This window comes from Miniopterus schreibersii (genome assembly GCF_964146895.1).
Source record: "Miniopterus schreibersii genome assembly, chromosome: 1".
Taxonomy (NCBI): Eukaryota; Metazoa; Chordata; class Mammalia; order Chiroptera; family Miniopteridae; genus Miniopterus; species Miniopterus schreibersii.
Window position 1 is genome coordinate 78,316 of NC_138101.1, and position 23,243 is coordinate 101,558.

At 58.6% G+C, this 23,243-nt stretch overlaps 1 protein-coding gene across 2 annotated transcripts; it reads left to right on the plus strand.

The window, feature by feature from the left end:
• Positions 1-1,554: 1,554 nt before the first annotated feature.
• On the plus strand, positions 1,555-22,634 carry PDE6B (phosphodiesterase 6B; the record flags this gene model as incomplete). Of its 2 annotated transcripts, none has more annotated exons than XM_081136079.1 (22): positions 1,555-2,022; positions 4,293-4,445; positions 4,582-4,671; positions 11,448-11,588; positions 11,681-11,755; positions 11,945-12,009; positions 12,770-12,836; positions 13,012-13,059; positions 14,025-14,174; positions 14,362-14,505; positions 14,952-15,017; positions 15,449-15,595; positions 16,625-16,732; positions 17,124-17,233; positions 17,305-17,392; positions 17,597-17,697; positions 17,851-17,958; positions 18,688-18,751; positions 19,059-19,133; positions 20,258-20,341; positions 21,588-21,738; positions 22,193-22,634. In XM_081136079.1, 22 exons carry the CDS (start codon positions 1,555-1,557, stop codon positions 22,252-22,254), a joined length of 2,565 nt encoding a protein of 854 aa, XP_080992205.1. The 2 variants fall into 2 exon arrangements, with proteins under 2 accessions (XP_080992205.1, XP_080992204.1); XM_081136078.1 differs by having other exon boundaries at positions 21,588-21,750; positions 22,193-22,254.
• Between the last annotated feature and the right edge of the window lie 609 nt (positions 22,635-23,243).

Genomic DNA, 23,243 nt, shown 5'->3' on the forward strand with positions numbered 1-23,243 from the left:
CACTGCATGACTCAGCAGAGACAGGAACCCATGCCTGCACTCAGACAGTTGGCCCATTGTGGCCATCACAGGTCCCTGGGACCAAGCTTATGCTGAGAAAACTTGTCCAAGCACATGAAGCGCCCTGGCCGGCTTGCACACTGTGCACACTCACACATGTGCACACACACAGTTTCACCAGCCGAGTGCAGGAAAAGTCAGAATCACACTCAAGCCCTGCATACTGGTGAAAAGTATGCTAACAGTGCAGACACAGGCTCTGTGAGGAGACAAAGCAAACCCAGCCTGTTTTCTTCCATTGAGGTCTGTGGCTAGAGGGGCTGGAATCCTTCCACCTAAACGGTTCTGCAGTAGCCTCCACAGATGGGTTGGGCGGCATTGGTCCAAGGCTGCTGCCTCAGAAGGTGAGTCCCAAATACCAGGTGCTGGGGGTCTCTGCTGAGAGATGTGCAGGCTGGTTCACACTCTGGACAGAGTTCCTACCCCCAGCCTTCCAGCGGCCCACTGGCACACATGCACACACACACGTGTACATGCACGCACTCATGCATGCACCTGTGTACGCACGTGCACACACATGCACACCCAGCACACCTATGCATGTGCACACATACTGGTGCATGCACACACATCTGCACAGTCTCTTTTCTGTGAACTGAAGGGCATTCCTGCAGCAGGAGAGTCATACAGACCTGTGGTGAGTTGTCCTGTTGTAATTTAACCTTTTTTCACATTGTGGTTCACAGAGAAGCTAACACCTGATGACACCCAGGGCAGCTCGACAGAGCCCTCAGTAAGAGGTGCCTCTGCTGCCCAGACGTGCCAGTCCCTGTTTGAGGCACGGATGCCCAGAAACGATCTTGTCGATAAACATGGCAATGAGGTTGTGGACAAATAAAGTTGCACAGTAAGTAGGAATTAGGCAGAGGAGAGACTGTGGTGGGGCTTCATCCAGACAACTGAACTAAGGTCCCTAGCTCTTAACAGAGAAGCACTGTTGTGTGTCCAGGTGACCAAGTCTCTTGTGCAGACTCCTTACCTGCAAGACTGAATGCCCAGGACCACCTCCACACCAGGCGCTGGGCCACCTTCCTCCCTCGTCCCCACCTCCCTCTGTGGGGATGGAGCCCAAGCTGTGCCTGCTGACCTCCAGCACCCTTGTGAGGAGGGTCTCTCCTTGCCTGGGACTTGGCTGCATCTCCCCAAAGCAGATGCCCCACCGGCTCAGTACGCCTGAGCCCAGGTCTGGGTGCCAAGGAGATCTGGGGCTGCCTGTGGAGCCAGGTAGAAAGGGTCACCTCCCTCCCCAGCTGCTCAGGACCCTTGCCGCAGGCAGGAGCCCCTGAGCTGTCACCTGAAGCCCCCATTTTTCCAGGTAAGCAAGAAGTCCAGGACCTAAGGTGAGGGGGGCAGGCATGGGTGAGTCAGCTGGCACCCTCCCAGGACTCTCGGCTCTAATCATCCCTAAGAAAGGCTTTGCTGATGACAGTGTTTGTGGGGAATCCGAGTACACCTGGGGACTGGCAGCTTTTCCAGGACGGGCAGGTAGACACCATGAGCCTCAGCGAGGAGCAAGTGAGGCAGTACCTGAACCAGCACCCCGGCTTTGCCGACCAGTACTTTGGGAAGAGGCTGAGCCCCGAGCATGTGGCCCGGGCCTGCGAGGACGGGCTCCCGGTGGACTGCAGCAGCTTCCAGGAGCTGTGCCAGGTGGAGGAGAGTAGGGCGCTGTTCGAGCTGGTGCAGGACACACAGGAAAACGTGAACATGGAGCGGGTGCTCTTCAAGGCCCTGCGCCGCCTCTGCCCCATCCTGCACGCCGACCGCTGCAGCCTCTTCATGCACCGCCAGCGCAATGGCGTGGCCGAGCTGGCCACCCGCCTCTTCAGCGTGCAGCCAGGCAGCGTCCTGGAGGACTGCCTGGTGCCCCCCGACTCAGAGATCGTCTTCCCCCTGGACATCGGGGTCGTGGGCCACGTGGCTCAGACCAAGAAAATGGTGAATGTCAAGGATGTGAGCGAGGTGGGTTCCGGGCCGTGCCTTGCAGGGGCTGCGGGGATCCCACAGGCCCCAGCCACGGCCATGTGTGGATGAGGGGCGGGAGGGGGGAGAGAGGGGTGCTCCCGGGAGAAGCAGGGAGAGGCTGCAGCTGTGGGGGGGAGCCAGTGCCTTCTCCCCACCTCTGAGGGGGTCAGGCCTGGGAGCTAGAAGCAGGAGCCATGACCTGGGTCAGCCTCTCCCACTCCCATGAAGGAGTCCAGAGGGGCCAAGCTCCCAAGCAGCCACTGCCCCCTGGTTCCTAGAGACAGATGGATATGTGCGTGGACCCCCAGGCTCCCCTGGCCTGGACAGGAAGCAGCCAGGCTGCAATCCTCTTAAACTCATGTGCCCTGGGCCACCTGCACCCTGTGACCTGAAGAGAATAAACCCCAGGATTAGCCTCCTCCTCACCTCCTCTTTAAGAAATAGGTCACCCCAGAATCGGAATATAGGGGGCATGAATTTCCTCGGAACAGGGGAGTCCAGCAGTGGGGGCCTTCCTCCTCCTGGCTCTGTGTCTGTCCCTCCCTCCTCTGACCAAGGGGTTTGTTTTCCAGCTTCCCTGCCCTCAAGCCTGGGTTGTGGGTGCCCCATGGTTGCCCTGAGGGTCTGGTTCAATCCTCTGGGCTGCCCCAGGCCATGTGCCGCCCCCTGCAGGGCTGTCTCCCTGGGGCTCTGTCCACCTTCGTGCTGCGTGTGGTGGGGTCACCAGGAGCTGCAGCCTCGAGCCCTAGGGCGAAGGCCCCATGCATGGGAGCCAAAGTGGATATTTGGCACATCTGGGCAGGATCCCATGGGTGTAAGGACAGTAAGGAGAGTCGGCAGCAAAGCCAAGAATGTGACCGCCTGAGTGGCAGCTGCTTTGAAGGGAACCAGAGAGAGGGTGGTGGACGGAGGGGCTGTGAGAGTGTGGAGACCTTCCCGTGCTCAGGACACAGACCCTGACCCTCGCCGGCCAAGCGGCCATGAGCTCTCTGTGGGTCGGAGCTGAACACTGTGTCACCGACGTTGGTGCCACAGCTGGACAAGCCACCACCCCAGAGCTTGCTTGCTGACTTCCCTCAGACCCCAGGTGGCACGTGGCTGCAGGTGGCAGCTGCCTCTCTAAGAATCAGGAAGGACAGAGGGGAGGAGTTGGCTCCAGCCACACGGCCCTGTCAGGAGGACAGGACCTGCCTCCCCCCAGGCTTCCTCAGACCCCAATGGCCTGGGCAGTGAGGGCAGCCCCCAGGACCAGACAGCCTAGCAGAGGACAAGCCTCTGGCAGTCACATGGGGTCCATCACCCCCGTGTCTGCTACACTCCTTGCTTAATCCCGAGAAAGTTTCTCTAACAGTAAATAACAAAAAAATGTAAGGAGCACTTACAAGGATGGTGAGGATAGAGGCTTGAACATCCTGTCCTGGCCAGAGCTCAAACAGTGCCGTCCCGTCCCCAGTCAGGGTGTCTGACTCTGTGCCCTCGGCTGTGGCCACTGCACCACATTGGTCATGTATGAAAACTTTTCAGCAGTAGGGGAGCGGGGGGATGAGGCTGGGGTCACATCTCCTCTGAAGGATAGAGTCCAGGTCACCTGGGAGGACCCCTGGTCCTGGACCGGGGCCAAGTCCAGGCTCGCTGACCCTTTCCCAGTGGAGAGAGAACCTCAGAGGCCCCTCCACCTCCCCCAACCAGGGAGCCACGCTGATAAGCCACTCTGAGTGGTTGGACCCGCCCTGGGGCAGAGGCGCACAACGTTGTCACCTGGGGAAATGGCCACATGGGGCAGACACCCTCTGGAGCACAGGCCTTGGAGACCCACAGGGGCTGTGGACAGATCCTGGGGGTGCGAGGGATGCTCAACCCCCACCCGCTGGCTGTCCCATGAGGACGCCATTCATTCGGCTCACACTGATGTTTGGGGAGGAGCATGTGGGGCTGGCCCAGGCGGCTGAGGGCCAGAAGGGATTGGGGAGGTGACCCAGGGGACAGGTGTGGGGGACCCAGCTCTGCCCACAGCTCAGGTGGGGCACAAAGAGGGAGATGCTGTGAGGACTATGCAGAGTTTGAAACCCAGAGCTGCAATCACTGTCTCCAAGGTAGGCTGCTGTCCAAGGACAGGCCAGTGGCCATGTCCTCACATGCTTTCCAGGCTCCCGATGCCGGGGGACAAGGCCACTGGGTGTCAGCACTGGCCTGGGGGCCTCCACGAGGTCATCTAACCCCAAGTCCACAGAGCCATGGCCCCTGACTCTTCTCCTGTCACCTCACAGAGCTCCCACTTCAGCTCCTTCGCTGACAAGCTGACCGGCTACGTGACCAGGAACATCCTGGCCACACCCATCATGAACGGCAAGGATGTAGTGGCCGTGGTCATGGCCCTGAACAAGCTGGACGGCCCTTGTTTCACCAGCAGCGATGAAGACGTGAGTGTCAGGGCCTCTCTATCCTGTGCAGGGAGCATGTGCGGCTGTCGAGGTCTGTCGGTCTGTCCGTGCACATCCACGGCAGCCAGGACACACCCGAAAACCAGGCTTTAACTCCTGTTGTTGCAACTTCCAGGTTTTCCTGAAGTACCTGAACTTCGGAGCATTGAACCTAAAGATCTACCACTTGAGCTACCTGCATAACTGCGAGACACGTCGTGGTCAGGTACCCGCGCCAGCCAGCTGGCCCCGCATCCCGGCCCTCCAGCAAGGGGGTGTGTCCAGGTCGTGCCCTGCTGCGAGGGGCGTGGGGACCAGAGGGAGCAGGGTGGGACTTCGAGTTGCGGTGATGGGTGGGTCCTGTTCATGTCCTCCTGCCTCCGTGTGCCTGGCCCATGGGAGCCCTGAATAAACAGTGAGGGTCAGGGGGACAGAGTCACTGTGGGTCTGGGGCTGAGAAAGCCCCACATCATGGCTGAGCCTCAGAGGACTGGGAGGGTGACTGGCTGCTCCATGCCGTCCTGACTTCTGCTCTGACTGGATGCAGTCTGCGGCCTGCTCAGCCACTGCAAACCTGTCTAAAGTGGTGAAAGCTGCTTGGGCTTGTCTCAGTGTCTGCAGAGAAGGGCTGAGTTTGGGGGATTCCTCCAGACCCATGGGCCTCAGGAGGAACATCTTGGGCAGGTGGTTGGAGGGTCTTCTAACCACATCCCGGTGCTGGGTACCTGGGATGACACCCTCCAGAAGAGACTCCTTCCAGGGTCAGGGCTAGTGGGGCTGGGGCCCCAGCCCAGGGAACGAAGCCCAGAGTCCTGGTGCTCATGTGTGGCCTGTGCAGAAGGGGCAGGGGCAGGACACTTGGTGAGGGGCAGGGGGAGAGGAAGTCCTAAGGGGAGGAAAGGCTGTGGGCAGGTGGAGGTTGAGAGCAGGGGCCTGGGAGCATAAGGCCAGGCTCAGGGCCAGAGACACTGACTGCATGTGCAGCTCGGAAGGGATTCCACTTTGGTCTGCGCTGTGGGAACAGGGTTTGCACAGGAGCTTCGTCTACCTATTGTTATTTGTGCAATTATTTGTTTCTATTAGTCTGACTCAGGGTCCTACGACTTAGGTTACAAGCCAACACAAGGTTACCAATTTTGTGGCTCGGCTTGTTCTGATGTAAGTCCTATGGCTGTGACCCCACCCCTGCTGTGGGGGCTGCTGTTCTTTGGTTGGTTGTCAGTTATTATTTGCAGGTCCTTACTTTCTGGGGCCACCGGACGCTCCACGGTCATTTCTGCATTTCATACCAGTCGTGGAATCAGCCATTTCTCCAGGGGCCCTGGTTCCTCTCTCTGGAGAGGGGTGTGCTCACTGCTCCAGGGTGTTGCGGCTTCCAGGCCCTGTCGCCCCACCCAGCGAGGAGACATGCAAGCAGGTCGCCCCCCCCCCACACACACACACAGAGGCATGCACAGGTGCGAGCGCCCTGTTTGTGCACAGAACCTCTGTGTCCACACTCTTGTGAGTTCTGCCTGTCGTCTCCCTCCCTAGCTCTGTGCAAATGCCACTCCAACCGAGATGCCTGCTCCTGCCTCGTGCCACACATAGCAGTTCGATTTCAGTGTGTGTGCCTCGGGGTCGCAGTGTTAGCCAGTGTGCCCCAGGGAACTGGAGGACAGTGTTCACAGGCAGCTGCTTGCGCCCTGGGTGTTACCAAGCCCACGCATTCTGGTGGCCGTGCTCAGCACCTCCTGCTCCAGCCCCTTCAGAGAGTGGGCCCTGCGTTTCAGCGTAGTCAGGTTCTGGTGCCGCAGGCCGTATTCTTGGTTGGAATCCACCAACCTACTAAATGGTTTTTTAAATTTGCATGCATTAGGGTCAGTTCTTCATGCGTTTCTGTAGGTCTCGACAAGTGCATCATGACATCTAGTCACGATTACAGTATCATAAAGAATGATTCAGCCCGGCCGGCATGGCTCAACCATTGAGCATCGACCTCTGATCCAGGAGATCAAAGTTTGATTCCCGGTCGGGGCACATGCCCAGGTTGCGGGCTCCATCCCCAGTGGGGGGCGTGCAGGAGGCAGCTGGTCAATGACTCTCTCATCATCGATGTTTCTATCTCTCTCTCCCTCTCCTTTCCTCTCTCTGAAATCAATAAAAACATATTTTAAAAAGAAGACTTCACTGCCCTAAAAATCCTCTGTGCTCCACCCTTCGGGGGGGGGGGGAGGTCTGACGCTCTAACCACTGAGCCACGCTGGCCAGCACAGTACCATCCTATCTTGATCACTAGTGTTGAAGTTGGGAATATCAGTCCTCCCGCTGTTTTTTTCCTGGATATTGTGCCTGCTAGTCTGTGCTTTCGGCTTTTCCTGTATGCTTTCAAATCAGTCTTTCCACATCCACAAAATGGTTTGCTGATATTTTCATTGAAACTACATTAAAGCTGTACATCTAACTGGGAAGAGGAGGCATGTTAATAGTAATCATTCCTGGAGTGTAAACATTTTTATATATTATTAAATCTCCTACTAGTTTGTTAAGAATTTTTGCATCTGTATGTAGAAGAGATTTTGGTCTGTAGTTTTTACTTCTTGTAATGTCTTTATCTGGTTTTGGTATTAGAGTCATGCTGGCCTCAAAAAGTGGTATAGGACCCCTGGCTGGTTTTTCTCAGTGGTTAGAGCATTGGCCCGTGGACTGAAGGGTCCCGGGTTCGATCCTGGCCAAGGGCATGTACCTGGGTTGCAGGTTCGATCCCTTGCATGAAGGAAGCAGCCGGTCGATGTTTCTCTCTCTCTCTCTCTCTCTCTCTCTCTCTCCCTTCCACTCTCTCTAAATAGCAATGGAAAAAATATCCTCGGGTGTGAATTAACAACAATAACAAAAGCAAAAAAAAAATCCTCATGTGGCCATTCACTCGAGTCCTTATTTAGAGAGCAGGGGCTCATACTGTGTTTCAGGTCAGGATACCATGGCCACTGCACAGCCTCTAATATTGGGAACACTGGCCCAGCTGGTGTGGCTCAGTGGTTGAGCATCGACCTAGGATCCAGGAGATCAATACTTGATTCCTGATCAGGGCACATGCCCAGGTTGCCGGCTCGATCCCGGTGAGGGACGTGCAGGAGGCAGCCGATCCATGACTCTCTCATCATTGATGTTTCTCTCTCTCTCTCTCCCTCCCTCTCGCTGAAATCAATTTGAAAAATAACATCATATTGGGAATGTTGGAGGTGGCACTTGTGGTGAGCAGGCAGGCTTGTGTTTCCAGAGCTTCTTCCACCTCATCGGTCCTGGAGTGCTCCCTGGGGCAGGGAACAGCGTGCATAATAATTGTGGATTGTCGGGTCCTACTTATTTTGTTCTTAAAGGATCAGGGTTATTTGTTCTGAGCTAACCTTATGCACGAAAAAATTATTCTTGTTTCTCACAATAACAGGGCTGCACCTGTCTCATGATAGGACAATCCAGTGTTAAACTAGGAGAGAGATCTATTATTGGAATTAAGATAATTACATTGTTGAGCTTCAAGCCTTTTTTTTTGTTAATTCTCACTCACGGATATTTTTCCCATTGATTTTTAGAGGGTGGAAGGGAGGGAGGGGGAAAGAGAGAGAAACATCGATGTGAGAGAGACACATCAATGGGTTGCCTCCCGAACCCACTCCAACCGGGGCTGGGGATCGAGCCTGCAACTCAGGTATGTGCCCTTGACCAGGAATCAAACCCAAGACCCTTCAGTCCTTGAGCCAATGCTCCAACCACTGAGCCACACCAGCCAGGGCTTCACAGCTTTCTTTCTTTTTTTTTTTTTAAATATGTCTTGTTTTGCCCAGGACTGATCTTCAGAAATTCTGATTTAATTGGCCTGGAATGCAGCCTGGGCATCAATTTTTTTTTTAATTTTTTAAAATATATCTTTATTGATTTCAGAGAGGAAGGGAGAGAGAGATAGAAACATCAATGATGAGAGTCATTGATCGGCTGCCTCCTGCACGCCCCCTGCTGGGGATCGAGCCCGCAACTCGGGCATGTGCCCCGAGTGGGAATCGAACCTCAATTCCTGGATCCTAGGTCGACGCTCAACCGCTGAGCCACGCCGGCCGGGCTTCACCGCTTTCTTGATCAGTGGCTGCTTTTAGGCCGACTGCAACACTTTCTGTACTTACTCTAAAAAAGGTTGTATCCTGTGTCCAAAAGGCTGTACCTTTCTAAGGTGGTATTTAAATTTCCATTAAAATTATTATTTTTAGGTAAATTTAAATTTGAACTGAAACTCTCTTCTGGACAGTCTGCTACCACCCAGCTCAGTGGGCTGCCCACCTCCCTTTGGGCCCCTCCTCACTGCCGGCTTCTCAGGCACAGTGGCTCCATAAAGTCGGTCCGGTTCTGGGTTATTTAGCTTCCTTAAATTGCTCTTGTTAAGTCATTGCATTCAAGACCTGTTATAAGAGGATGAGTAATTGGGAAGGAATAGGAATAGGTATATGAATAGGTATAGGAATATAGTTTTAATGTAATGTTCTTAATTTTTAAATGTATGTCACTTAATGTTAATATTGGCGGCATTTAACAACTGGTTCTCAGGCTTCCTGACCACTTAACACCTGCTGCCACAAGATGAGCACTGAACCCATCACTGGGCTCGCAGGACTCTCTGAGGTCACCTTTCCATCTGGCTCCACCAAGCTGGGGGTCCCGACACCGCCTCCGGGGGTCCGAGCATGAGGTTAGGCCTTCAGGGGGTATGCAGCCCTCTGTGTTGTCTGTTCCCTGGTTTCCAAGGTCCCCGGCAGCCCCTCAACATCACTCCAGCTTTTGTCTGGGACCTGAACCAGGATACACTGAATGAAGCCAGGGAGGCAATGCTGCGGCCCCACTGGCCCACACTCCTGGTGTCCTGGTCACACGACATGTGGCATCACCGGGTGCTAATGAGAGCAGGCTCAGGGTCCAGAGGGGTCCAGAGGAGTCACCGCTCTCTGGGGAGGGCTGAAGTTCTGGAGACTCACAGGAGAGGTGAGAGCTGCACCCCGAAGACAAGCATGTGTCAGTGGACACAGGCCCTTGTTTGAACAAGTTTCCGATGAAGTCGAGATGCCACATAAGAACCTGAGTCTCTAGCTTCTCCAGCAAAGTGAGGCCCCATCCAGACACGCTTCATAGCCCTCAAGGCAGAAACAGCCTAGGGTCCACCCACGAAGGAGGGAGGCAGTTCAGGTGGGGCCATGTGAGTGGCAGGGTGATGATGCAGTGGCACAGGCCCCACATGAGGCCCCTGGGATGAAGTTCCAGGGCACACGGGGGTCGGCACATTCGGGGGGGCGGGGTCTTGACTGGGGGCAGAGGGCCTTTGGGCTGTTTGCTCTGCTGGCCTTGGAGCTACATGGAGGCACCCTGATTAAAATCCACCTGGTGTGTCCAAAGATCCTGGGCTCAGCTCCCAGAGTTAGAAACAAGCAGGAAGATTGGAGGGGGGGAGGGGGGACACCGACACTGTGAGCTTCATTTCCTCCAGGCTGGTATAGAATCTGCTTCAGATGAGGGTCCAGCACGGAGGACAGGTCTCTGGTCTAATTGGGGCATGGGAGTGACAGGGGGTAACAGAGATGGAGGGTCAGGGTAGGAGTGGGGGAGTCCCACCTAGGTGCTCCTGGGGAAAGAGCCAAGTGGGCGTCTTTACCCAAGTGTGTGGGGGATGTGCACTGAGTCCTGAGCTGGCCACTTTTGTTTAGCAGGGGCACTGGCGTGCTCATCCACCAGCTGACACATGCGGTGACATGTGTGCAGGCTTCTAGGTGGCAGCTGGCCACTGGACCCACAGTTCAGAGAGTCTGTGACTCTCACAGCCCTCCATGCTGTCAACAAACACCCTCTGAGCACTCCAGGTGAGGCTGCTCTGGCCTCCTGACTTCGCACAGCTTGTGGTTGAGTGAAGAGACTATTTTGGGAGGTTGGGAACGAAAGGGGTGCTGCAGGGGACCTGGCTCCATGGATGCTGAAGGAGGGCCTCCCAGAGATGATGTGAGGCTGAGACTCCAGCATGAGAAAGCCCCGGAACGAGGGCTATGAAGGCAGAGGATAGCCTGTGCAAAGGCCCTGTGCTGGGTCACCGTGAGTGCTGAGGGCCCAGGGGAGTGAGAGGGGTGGGCACAGAGGAGGTGAGGCCACGCCCCCCGGAACATTTTGTCTGCCGGGACCATGGGCTGCCTCCTGGCAAGAGGACTCCAGGGCAAGTGGGGTCACCAGAGCCAGTTCCTGCCTGTGACAGCGGGGACTACAAAGGACCCTGAGAGGGGCTGGCAGGAAGGGAGCATGCGAGGGACGATCTTGGAGGAGGAGGAGGGGCTCGGCCCCAGGCAGTGCTCATTACAGGCCAGGAGACAGGTCGGGTGCTGGGTGGGTGTTGGGGGGGCCTGGAGGTGACCTGCCTTTGGGGCTTTAGCTGAGGAGATGGAGAAACTGAGGAGGGGCACCACACGGAGTTAGTGTGAGCTTGGCCACCAGCCCTGGACAGCAGCCTGAGGCCAGGGGGCGGGGGATATCCAAGGCAGGGCCTCAGGGATGTGTCAGTAAACCATTACTCTCACCTCATTTTGCTGAGACCCAGGAGTCCACGAGCGCGTGTCCTCAATGCCCGCTCCTCGGGCTGGCCGGGGGGGCTGGCTGGGGGGGCTTCATGCGACTGATTCCAATTTTCATCACACTCACTCTGTCACTGACCCAGCACAAGGTGAGCACCAGGCAGTGCTGGCAGATACGTGGCTAAAGCTGGAGGCCTTGCCTTCCCCTAGGCTCCCAGGGCTCCCGGGTCAGGCAGTAGAAAGGCAGGTGCTGGGGTGCATCCCTCTTTACAGATGTGTTGGGGGGGGCACTGGCTCAGTGTCCCTCAGGGCCCTGTGGGCAGATGCATGTGCATGTGCATCTCAGGTGGGACAGTTCATGCCCAGGCGCTTCTGTGGCCAGACAGGTGTGTAGGGGTGAACGCGGGCCACAGGTGTGCCACTCCCACAGGTGCTGCTGTGGTCTGCCAACAAGGTGTTTGAGGAGCTGACCGACATAGAGCGGCAGTTCCACAAGGCCCTCTACACGGTGCGGGCCTACCTGAACTGCGACCGGTACTCAGTGGGCCTCCTGGATATGACCAAGGAGAAGGTGAGGCCTCAGCACCACCACCACCCTGGGGCTCCGGCCAGCCTGGCCCCACTTGGTGCTGACTCACTACCTCTCTCCCTCTCTTCCACCAGGAATTCTTCGATGTGTGGCCTGTTCTGATGGGAGAAGCCCAGCCGTACTCAGGCCCACACACACCTGATGGCCGTGTAAGTCATGCCTCAGTTTCCACACTCCAGCCCTAGGGCAGCAAGGGGCCTGTCCCAGCCCAGCCCAGGAGGGGAGGGAGAGTGGGGAGGAGGTGGGGGCCAGGAATAGAGAGCCTCCTCTCCCAGAGGCTCCCATTGGAGTGCTGGCCCGGGAGCCCCTTGCAACCAGCGCTGTGGTCTGCTTCTCAGGAAATCCTCTTCTACAAAGTCATCGACTACATTCTCCACGGCAAGGAAGACATCAAGGTCATCCCGTGAGTGCCGGGGTCCCACGAGCATTGTCTATGCACAGCAAAGCTCCCTGGGCTGTGAGCGCCACCCACAGGGATGGGGAGGGCAGCTGACCAGCTGATCTGGGAGAAAATGAATGGGGGCAGTGAGGAGGGAGGTGACGGCCCAAGGCCCCATGAACATCTGCAGAAGTCCAGGGTGTCAGGTGAGCTGTCTAGGTGGCCCTGTCAGCAGCACCTGACCTTGGAGGCCTTGTAGGTCTCCTCTTGGCTCACCTGGCCACCCCAGGCAGGTGGAGGCCCTAGAAGGGGAGCACCAACACTGTATACTCAGTGAGACGGGACTGGAGGGGACATCCAGCCCAGTGAGTAGCACAGCACAGCAGGAAGGGAACCCAGGGCAGGACTCCAACCTACAGAGACGGGGTCTCAGCCCTACAGCCATGTGGCCATGTAGCCCCATGCCCCATAGGACCCCACCACACAGGCCCTATGCAGGGACTGGGGTCCACAGGTCAGGGCCAGGCCCACAGTGCAGGGGACCAACGCTCAGCTCCAGAGATTGGGGTTCCTATGGGGCAAGGGGGCCTCACTGTGGACAGGGAAAGAGGAATGAGGCAGCACAGGTGCCCTCCCCCCATCCCTGCCACCTCCCCACAATCCCTGCCCGACCCGGAGCTCAGAAAATGGAGCAAGCGTGAATACATACACGTCTGAGCCAGAATCACACACACACCTCACAGCCCAGGTGTCTGGTCCACCTGACCTCTGCTTCTCTCCCCAGCACACCCCCGGTGGATCACTGGGCCCTGGCCAGTGGCCTCCCAACCTACGTGGCAGAAAATGGCTTTGTGAGTCCCCAGGGCCCTGCCCTGGCACCTGGTCTTCCTGCCAGCCTGCATGCACCTCCGCCAGCTCCCTGCTCCCCACTTTGCCTCCGTAGAAGCTCCCGGGCTGGACAGTCCCTTTCAGAACCACATTGTCCACGTGGCTAAGCAGCTGAAACTGTCTTCTGACCCTTTCCAGATATGTAACATTATGAATGCAGCTGCTGATGAGATGTTCAAATTCCAGGTATCTGTCTGTTTGTTAACAGAAAAGGTATTGTGCTTAGGAAATAAGGTGTCGTGGCTCAGAAATGATGGTTGGCGCCCTGGCCAGTTTGACTCAGTGACTGGAGCACTGGACCGTGGACTGAGGTGTCCCGGGTTCTATTCTGGCTGAGGGCAGGTACCTCAGTTGCAGGCTCGATCCCCAGTTCTGTGCAGGAGGCAACCAGTCGATGTTTCTCTCTCCTCCCCCTTCCACTGTCTCTGAAAAGCAACGGAAAAAATACCCTCAGGTGAGGGTTAACAAAAAAAAGAAAATGGTTAAAGTTAGTTTTTGCTGCTTAAGATACAACCTCAAAATCTCCGCGACGAACAGCAGCAAATACAATACAGGGTGCCCCCAAAAATGTAGATACACTTTGACAGTTGACAACTCACTTAATTTTCACTCCTTTTCAGTGTTAATAAACACTGGCTTTATAATACTCAAAGTGTGTCTGCATTTTGGGGGGACACCCTGTATTTCACACTCACGTCTGCCAGTTTGCTGGGCGCAGCTGGAGCCAGCAAGGGCTCACATCTGCTCCCTTCACCCTCACCTGGGGCCCCGGCCCAGGGCTCTTCTCTGGAAGAGGTGAGCTCCGAGAGGGCCAGTGGAAGTGGGCTTTGTCGCTAAGGGCTCCTCTGGGAACTGGCCAGTGTTCCTATCTCACTGGCCAGGCACCAGCAGCAGCAAGGGAGGACCAGCTGCAGGGTGTGAGGAACGTGCGAGCCCTGGGAGTAGGGCCCTGTGTGACGGGAGCACTAACACGGTGACATGCCCTGCGGGGACGGGCATGCAGCCTCTGTGGATGCAAAGCAATTAGTGGACTGGGGGGGGGGGGAGGCTGAACAGATCTCAGAGGAAGGAGGACCTGGACCCGGTCACTGCCGTTTGAGGGGCCAGGGCCAGACCCGAGCAGCAGTCAACTCAGATGCCTGTCCCTGCAGGAAGGCCCTCTGGACGACTCCGGGTGGGTCATCAAGAATGTCCTGTCCATGCCCATCGTCAACAGAAAGGAGGAGACCGTGGGGGTGGCCACCTTCTACAACAGGAAGGACGGGAAGCCTTTCGATGAGCAGGATGAAGTCCTCATGGAGGTAACAGCCCGGCACAGGTGTGATGGGCAGAATACGCCCTCTGCTTCCGCCCCCAGCCCCTGCACTCAGCCAGAGGAGAGTGGACATGGGGCAGATGTGAGGTCCCATCCTGGAGCCGAGGATCAGGGGACCGCCCACCAGGACAGCGGGGGCTCCTGGGGTGGGTGACGCGCCACTCCGCCCACAGTCCCTCACACAGTTCCTGGGCTGGTCGGTGCTGAACACCGACACCTACGACAAGATGAACAAGCTGGAGAACCGCAAGGACATCGCCCAGGACATGGTTCTCTACCACGTGAGATGTGACAGGGACGAGATCCAGCTGATCCTGGTACTGCTCCTGCCACTCCCGGCCCCCCGGCCCCACTGGGACACACAAGCCCCCCTGCCCTATGGGGACACACTCCTAGCCCCCTGCCCCTTGGGTTTGCACGCACCCAGGAGCAGTGACCCATCCTGGAGTCCCATGTGCTCTGCACAGCCCAGGGTGGGTCCCTTTCAGGGATCAGGACGGACCGGAAGCTGTGAGCAGGGAGTGACTGGCGCCTTCCTGGGTGCTGTGTGAGGCCTCCCTCAGGCAGGAGAGGCAGGGACCTGCAGGAGTGTGCCACTGTCACTCGTCTCTGAAGTGGGGAGCTCCTTGGGCCTCCTGCAGCACCCGTTAGTCCTTCGCCCCACACTCACGAGGGTGTAGGCGATTCTGTCACCTGTCCCGCGCTCACGAGGGGTGCAGGTGATGCCGTTACTGCCTCATAACACACCGGTTTTCTCTCTCAGCCAACAAGAGAATGCCTAGGGAAGGAGCCAGCTGACTGTGAGGAAGAGGAGCTGAGGGAAATCTTGGTCAGAATCTGCCCTACCCTGAGGTGGAGGCTGGAAGGGCCGGGGGGGGGGGGGGGGGTTGGCAGGAGACTAAGTGTGTGAAAGCAGTGTCCTCCGTGGTGCTGGCTGCTGTCCGCGTACCATGTGCCTGTCGTGTGTGTCTCTGCACCTTCCCAAAGGGTGAGCCTTTACGCTCAATTCCCTGGCAACATCGCCGCGTCTGCCCAGTTAGGCAAGTTCTTGTTGTTGGGCCAAGGGTGTGAGGAGAGGGAAGGAAGGGGGCCGAGCCACCCAGGGATCCGTGTACCAGGCTACAGGCCAGAGCGACTGGCAGGGCAGATGTCACCAGACGGGGGGTATCTGAGGCTGGACTGGGGCTCCTGGGAGAAGAGACAAGGAACCAGTGGAGTTTGGTGGCCCTGCCTCGCTCAGCCCCGCAGTCCCTCCCACAGAAGGAAGTGCTGCCAGGGCCCACCGAGTTTGACATCTATGAGTTCCAGTTCTCTGACCTGGAGCGCACGGAGCTGGAGCTGGTCAAATGCGGCATCCAGATGTACTACGAGCTCGGCGTGGTCCGCAGGTTCCAGATCCCCCAGGAGGTGAGGTCGGAGTCAGGGGTCCCAGGTCCCCCAGGAGGTGAGGTCAGAGTCAGGGGTCCCAGGTCCCACAGGAGGTGAGGTCGGAGTCAGGGGTCCCAGGACCCCCAGGAGGTGATGGGCTGTGGTCGGGGTCCCAGGTCCCCCGGGAAGTGAGGGGGTGTGGTCAGGGGTCCCAGGTCCTGCACGGAGTTTGGGGCAGGAATGCTCAACACAGAATGGACAGTGTAGACTGGTGAAACAAGCAGAGCGTAGGCCTGGAATGAATGACTGCAGGATGGACGGATGGACAGGCGGGAGGATGGGAAGTGTGCTAAACAGGAGTCCCAGGCCATGAGATCATTAGGTGCATCCCTGGGCAAAACTGGGCTCTGGCGTGGGGCGGGGAAGGACCAGAAGCAGCCCACCGCCTGCGGAAAGCACACTGGTCCCCACAGCTGGAACACAGGGCCCCCCTCCCGGTGGGGGCGCCTCCCGCTCCCCACAGCTCTGCTGCTGCCCCGGGGTCCCCTTTCACACCGGGAGCATCTGCCCCCTACCCCACGCAGGGGAGCCGTCCTTCCTCATACCCGACATCAGGGCAGCACTTTCAGAAGACATTTTACTAAATATAAAGGAAAACACACACCCCCAAAATTATAGAAATACTGACCCCAAAAAAAGTATTTCCAAATAATTTTCCGGCCCTAAAAGTCAAGGAACAGTAAGAGGCTCCCCTAGGCCCACAGTCTGTTGTCCAGAGATAACCTCCCCGCACCCCACACCCCCTCCCCCTCAGGACCTGCAGCCACCCGGCCCCAGGTGCCCACACATCCTGCCCCACTCGGACATCGTGCCAGAAACGGGCCTATTCTTCTAAAACGCCCGACCCTCCCTGGGGCCCTCCCCCCGACTCAGGGCTGGGCAACAGGGGAGGGGCCCCGGCGCCCCCCGAGCGCTGGGCCCCCCGAGCTGGGCGTCCGCGCGGCCCGGTCACCCCTGCGGCCCAGGGGCCCCGGGCGATCTGCAAGGGGCCCTCCCGACCTCCCGCAGGTCCTGGTGCGGTTCGTGTTCTCCGTGAGCAAAGGGTACCGGAGGGTCACCTACCACAACTGGCGCCACGGCTTCAACGTGGCGCAGACGATGTTCGCGCTGCTCACGGTGCGTGGGCGCGGCCCGCGTGGGAGGCGGGGCCCGAGGGCCGCGCGGGGCTGGCCCGGCTGGGAGGCCGGCGGGGCGGGGCGGGGGGGGCGGGGAGGGGCGGGGCGGGGGCGGGGAGGGGCGGGGGCGGGGAGGGGCGGGGAGGGGCGGGGCGGGGCGGGGGCGGGGAGGGGCGGGGGGGTGGGGGCGGGGGCGGGGAGGGGCGGGGCGGGGCGGGGGCGGGGCGGGGCGGGGGGGTGGGGGCGGGGGGCGGGGCGGGGGCGGGGAGGGGCGGGGGTGGGCGGGGGGTGGGGGCGGGGGGGCGGGGGGGCCCCCCGCCCGCCCGCCCCTGGGGCTGCGCCGCGAGCGGGCGAGGGTGGGCCGGGCTGCGGGACGCGCCCTGTCTCCGCAGACGGGCGGCCTGAAGAGCTACTACAGCGACCTGGAGGCCTTGGCCATGGTGACGGCCGGCCTGTGCCACGACATCGACCACCGCGGCACCAACAACCTGTTCCAGACCAAGTAGGCGGGGGCCCGAGGGCTGCGGGCCGCGCGCGCCCCCGGGCTCCTGACCGCCCCTCCCCGCGGCGCAGGTCGCAGAGCCCCCTGGCCAGGCTGCACGGCTCCTCCATCCTGGAGCGGCACCACCTGGAGTTCGGGAAGCTGCTGCTGGCCCAGGAGGTCGGTGCCCGCGGGACGGGTGGGGCGCGAGGGTCCCCACGGGGCTCGGGCCGCGGGAGGCCGCCTGCCGGCGCCCAGGACGCGCGGGGGGGGGGGGGGGCGCTGAGACCGCACCCGCAGTGGTGTGGCGGGGGGGGGGGGGGGGAAGGGGCGCGCTGAGACCGCACCCGCAGTGGGCGGGGGCGCTGAGACCGCACCCCGCAGAGCCTGAACGTCTTCGCGAGCCTGAGCCGCCGCCAGCACGAGCACGCGATCCGCCTCATGGACATCGCCATCGTGGCCACGGACCTGGCGCTCTACTTCAAGTGGGCCCCCGGGCACGCGCGGAACACGGGCGATCCCGGGAGGACCCGCCCCGGCGCCCGCGCTCCCCGCCGGGTTCCGCCCCTGGACGGGCGGGTGGGACCGCGCGTGGGGTGAGGGGGTGAGGTGACCCCTCCCGTGCTCGTGGGGTTCAGGAAGCGGACGCTGTTCCAGAAGATCGTGGACGAGTCTAAGGAGTTCGCGGACAGGAGGAGCTGGGCCGGGCACCTGTCCCTGGAGCCCGCGCGGAAGGAGATAGTGATGTGAGCGCCGCCTGCAACCGCCCACGGGCCCCGCGCCTGCAGGAAGAAATCGCCCTCTTTAAAAATGCATATGTATATATTGGTTTTATTAGTGATTTCAGAGAGAGGAAAGGAGAGGGAGAGAGGGAGAGAGGGAGAGAAACATCCATGATGAGAGAGCCATTGACCCGCCACCTCCTGCACGCCCCCCAAACCCAGAATGTGCGCTGACTGGGAATCGAACCTCAAACTCCTGGTTCATAGGTCGATGCTCAACCACTGAGCCACACCAGCCAGGCACAGCTCTCCTCTTATCGACTTTGGTGCCTCAAAACAAATGTTCCACGTTGGTCCTTTCAGGGAGACCCAGGATTTTGGGTCAGACAGGCCAGTTTCCTAGTTTGTAGACTTCAGCAACAATTTACTCAAAGTGGAGATTCAGGATCTCCTCCAGGCCTGCCCCAGAAATCTCATGAGAAAGTAGGTGTGAATCACCTGCTCCCAGAAGACACCTAATAAATACTTGCTGACTTCAGTTTGTGGTGCAGGGGACAGGCCGAGGCAGAGGTGGAGTGGGTGAGCACAGGCTGCCCCTTCTGGAAGGTTGTTTGACTGGGACCCGTGCCCCATGGCCACCAGGCCCCGGGGTCACCAGCCCCACGGTCACTAGGCATCGAAGGCAGGAGGGTGCAGGATGGAGGGGATGGAGGGCAGCCAGGCTGGGCCTGCCTCCATTCTCTCTGTTCACAGGGCCATGATGATGACTGCATGTGACCTATCTGCCATCACCAAGCCCTGGGAAGTCCAGAGCAAGGTCAGAAGTCACAGTGCACGACCTCCCTCCTTCGTGGGTTGGTCCAGGGGAAGCCCGGCATGGGGGGAAGATCTTGTGGTTTTCGAGTATGGCTGAGGGCACTGCCCTGCTCTGGGGCCGGGCACCAGCAGCTGCAGGGGTGGAGGTGCCACTGTGCTTGGGTGTGTCAAGCCAGCTTACAAAGTGGGGCTCCTGGAGGGTCGGAGGGAAGAAGACTGGGGACATGGAGCCTCCTAGCAGATTCTTGGGACAGTTTCTGACCCAATGCTGAACTCTAACGCATGACTGCCTCTTGTGTGCCCCCCAGGTCGCTCTGCTGGTGGCAGCAGAGTTCTGGGAACAAGGTGACTTGGAAAGGACAGTTCTGGATCAGCAGCCCATTGTGAGTGTTGCTTCCGGAATCTTCCACCCGTCATGGTCCTTGAGAGCTCCAGTCTTGGCTTGGTGCAGACAGGGGAACCCCTAAGATTCTGAAGTCCTGGGACCTCAATCTCTGTGGGTCATGTGACATGATCTGGGTGTGAATTTGGGTCGCTTGGGATCTGGGTAAAGCTGTGATGCCCATTCAGAGAACCAGGCTGTGGCTCATGGCCAAGAGGCCCCACGAGCCCTGGCAGCTTCACAGTGGACACAGCTGGGCCTTCAGCTGCTCCAGGAAGCCAGGCAGGACAGGCGTGGCCCATGGGGAGAGTGTCGGGCCAGAGAGCCGGTGGCTGGAGCCCAGGGGCCCACACCGTGGTCGACGGATGAGGCTGGGGTCTTCAGGTCACCAGTGTGGGGTCATGAATATGCCGCTAGACCACAATGTCACCTGCATAGGAACCAAGGGGTCAAGGACAGCATAGTGGTGTTCAGCAACGTGGGAGAGATGGGAAAAGAGTCTGCCTCACAAGTCAGCCCAGTCGGTGAATAGCTGTCTGAGCACTGGCTTGAGAAGGCTTGGGCCAGGTACAGACAGCAAGAAAGGGTGCCCTGACGCACCAGCAGCGTCTCCTGGGGAAGGACAGGGAGCTGGCTGGTCCCCTCCAGGCCAGGCCTCTAGGGTCTGCCTGGCTCATCCTTACCACAGTGAGCCCAGATCATGGGTAACTGAAGAAAAGACTGACAGGAGGCAGCTTGGTGGGTCCGGAGCGTGGGGACACCAAGGACAGCGCCTGTAAGCCTAGGAGCGGTTGGGCCAGGGGAGCCTGGAGTCCCAGCTCAGCACCATGGAGAGCTCCGAGGAGCTGGGAGGAAGGGCCGCTGGGGGACTGGGACAAGCCAGCACCGTGGTCGTTGACAGGGATGCCCTGGAACCAGGGCCCGATTGCTCAGAGGGGCAGGGGGCATCCTGGCCTTTCCCTTCCAAGGGCCAGTGTCTGTCAGGCAGGCTGGGCCCCAGACCAAGGGCTCCACCCTCCTCCCACGTGTCTCCATGGACCTGTTCATCTTAGCTGGGAGGGGCTGATGAGGACATGTCGGCACACCTGCCCCCTGCCCTTCACTGTGTCCCTTCTCCCCCCAAAGCCAATGATGGACCGGAACAAGGCAGCTGAGCTCCCCAAACTACAGGTTGGCTTCATCGACTTTGTGTGCACCTTCGTGTACAAGGTGAGCAGGCAGCTCGGGGCCTGCTGGGTCGAAGGAGGCAGGAGGGGCTGGTGAGGTCACTGATCGCCCGGGGCCTCCCCGGCCCCCATGTTCCTCACATATTCACTTAAAATCCAAAATCTTCAGTGTCATCCCAAGCGAGATTCTCCCACCTCTACCTCGTCTGGTCAGCTCCTTGGCAGCATGGGGCTTCCTCCCTCTCAATGTCCTCACAGTCACCTCGAGGTCTCGCCTCAAATGTCCCTTCCCCAAGCCCCACCTGGGTGCTCCCCACAGCCTGCATGTTGTTCTCGGGGCCCTGACGGCAGGTGCATCTGCCGCACGTCGTCAGTGTCTGTGAGCCTGAGGACAGGGATGTCCCCATCACAGCTGGGTGTGCTTCGCCCAGCAGATGCCTGCTGCTTAACTGACAAGTGACAACTGGACACCAAAACAAAGCTCAGGGGACTGGCCAGGGACTGGGGGTAATCTGATGGCACAGACTCTCCCCAGTGATGCCCACATGTCCGGAGCTCCACCCTGCCACCTTGGGGGCTGCAGGGCAGACCCTACACTCCGAGGAGGATGCTGTCCAGTTCTGAGTGGTCAGCCCTGACTGGACCAGTCCCTCCCACCTTGGCCCCCTGCCACCTCACTTCCCTTCACTGAGATTCCAGCCCCCTTTCCTGCCTCCACAGCTGAAGTGCTGGGTGGAGGCAGGACCAGGGTGTGCACTCAGTCCTGATGTCACAGGTCACCGCCCCACTGCAGTGTCCCCTCCCCTACTGCACCCGCACGCCCACAGCTTGTGTGCTGGTATGCTTGTGTAGTGTGAGTGTGTGTGCATCGTGTGTGGTGTGTGTATGAGACACAGGAGAGGAGCACAGGATCTGCCTGTCTGCCAAGTTCCCCCACCCCCTCTGCAGTGGACATTTTCTACCCCATTCTTGGGGTCCCTGCCCTGCTAGGACCTCATGTGTCATAAGCATTCGCACCCACAGCTCCCATTCTAACCTCAAGAATGCAAATGCAGAGCCCTTCCCCCTGTTCAGGGCTTTGCTGGGAAGTGGCACCTCAGTGGCCCCCCCACACCACCTCCCGCCAGCAGGCCCTTCGGGGTTCTCCTCAGAGCGGAACCGAGGCATGGGAACAGACATCACCTGGGCATGGGAACAGACATCACCTGGGCATGGGAACAGACATGACCTGTCCCTTCCACCCGGGGAGCAGTTGGGAGGTCAGGCCAACGTCTCGACTCCCTCTCCAGGAGTTTTCCCGTTTCCATGAGGAGACCCTGCCCATGTTAGAGAGACTGCAGAACAACAGGAAGCAGTGGAAGGCCCTGGCCGATGAGTATGAGGAGAAAGTGAAGGCCCTGGAAGAGCAGCAGCAGCAGGAGAGGACAGCGGCCAAGAAAGGTCTGGGCCCACGTGGCACAGGACGTAGCCAGCGGGGGGTGGGCACTTGGTTAGCCCCAAGTCTGAGCGCATGCAGAGAGAATTAAACAGCTGTGTCGGAAGCAGTTGTTTCCCGGTTTGCCCCACACTGTGGGAACGTGGCTGCACTGGAACGGCTGTGGCCGCACTGGAACCCGTGACCGTGCCGCCTCGTGTTCAGCTGTGCTCGGCCACCTCAGCCCTGGGACTTCTGCTGCTATTCCCTTCTGTGGGAGGGAATCAACACAAACAGGACAGTTTCAGGGATGCAGGAAGCCAGGCTGAAAGTGTCACCAGGGCTGATGGGAAAGGCCGAGTCCCAGCTAATCGGCTCAGCCCGTCCTCCTGCAGGGTTGCAGAGGGTACAGGAGCAGACGGGAGGGAGCCCAGCTAGGGCACGAGAGGCTCTCTCTCACCATCTTGTCTTCTCTTACAGTGGGCACAGAAATTTGCAATGGTGGCCCAGCACCCAAGTCCTCAACCTGCTGCATCCTGTGAGCCACTCGGCGGGGTCTGGCGGTTCCCTCATCCCACACACCTATGGGTACTCTACCTCTAACCACTTGGTACAAGAGTTCAGGAAGCCCGAGACAATGACTGAACACAATTTTGGATACTTTGAATTTTTTTTTAAGGTTTGTGTTTTTATATAAACTAAAGTGAACTACAAATAACAAATAGCATAGCCTACACTACACACCTTCATCCGTCTCTGAATACATAGTCTCACCTGAGACCTTGAGTCTGTGAAACTCCAAGGCACCAGCTGAGTGTCCCCGTGTTTATGTGCATATGGGTAGATAGAGGGATACAGAGATGCTGTTTCCCAGCTAGTTTAGGGAACAAATTTGGAATAAAATGAAAACAAGTTGACCTTTTTTTCTGTGTGGAAATTACAGCAGAGGACACTTTGTATATGACCAAAGGACCAATCAGGAAATTTTGGCAGGAGGGTTAAGGCAGTGAATAGAGCAGTAATCAGATGTGAGCTGTACAGAAGTAATCTGTAATCAAGGCTTCCTGTGTTGTCACTGCTGAGTGACCCAAAGGTCAGGGAGGGTCTCCCTCCCAGCACCTGTGGTCTGACACCTGTGGCCTGCCCAGCCCCCTCCTCTGCAGCTGGGGGTCCCTTACTGCACACCACATGCCTCCAATGGCTTAACGAAGCCGAGAAGGCAGTCATCCCAAACTGGGAAACACAGGACACACGTGAGATGGGTTCTAATTATCTGGCAGAAATTATGGACTTTTAACTCCTAATGTGAGCTCTAAGCATCTGTCTCCAACACTGGATGACACTTAACCCTACCCCCTAGGGAACTCCTTTCAGCTCAGGTTTAGGCCAGTTGTTAGAAGGCCAATTCAGATGTCACCCAGGCGCTCCCCCCACACTCCCAGCAGAGATGGGGAGGGCGTAGTGGACATGCCCCACAGCCAGGCCTCACAGGAAAGAGCATTTCTCCCTTTCTATATGAGGTCAGTCACAC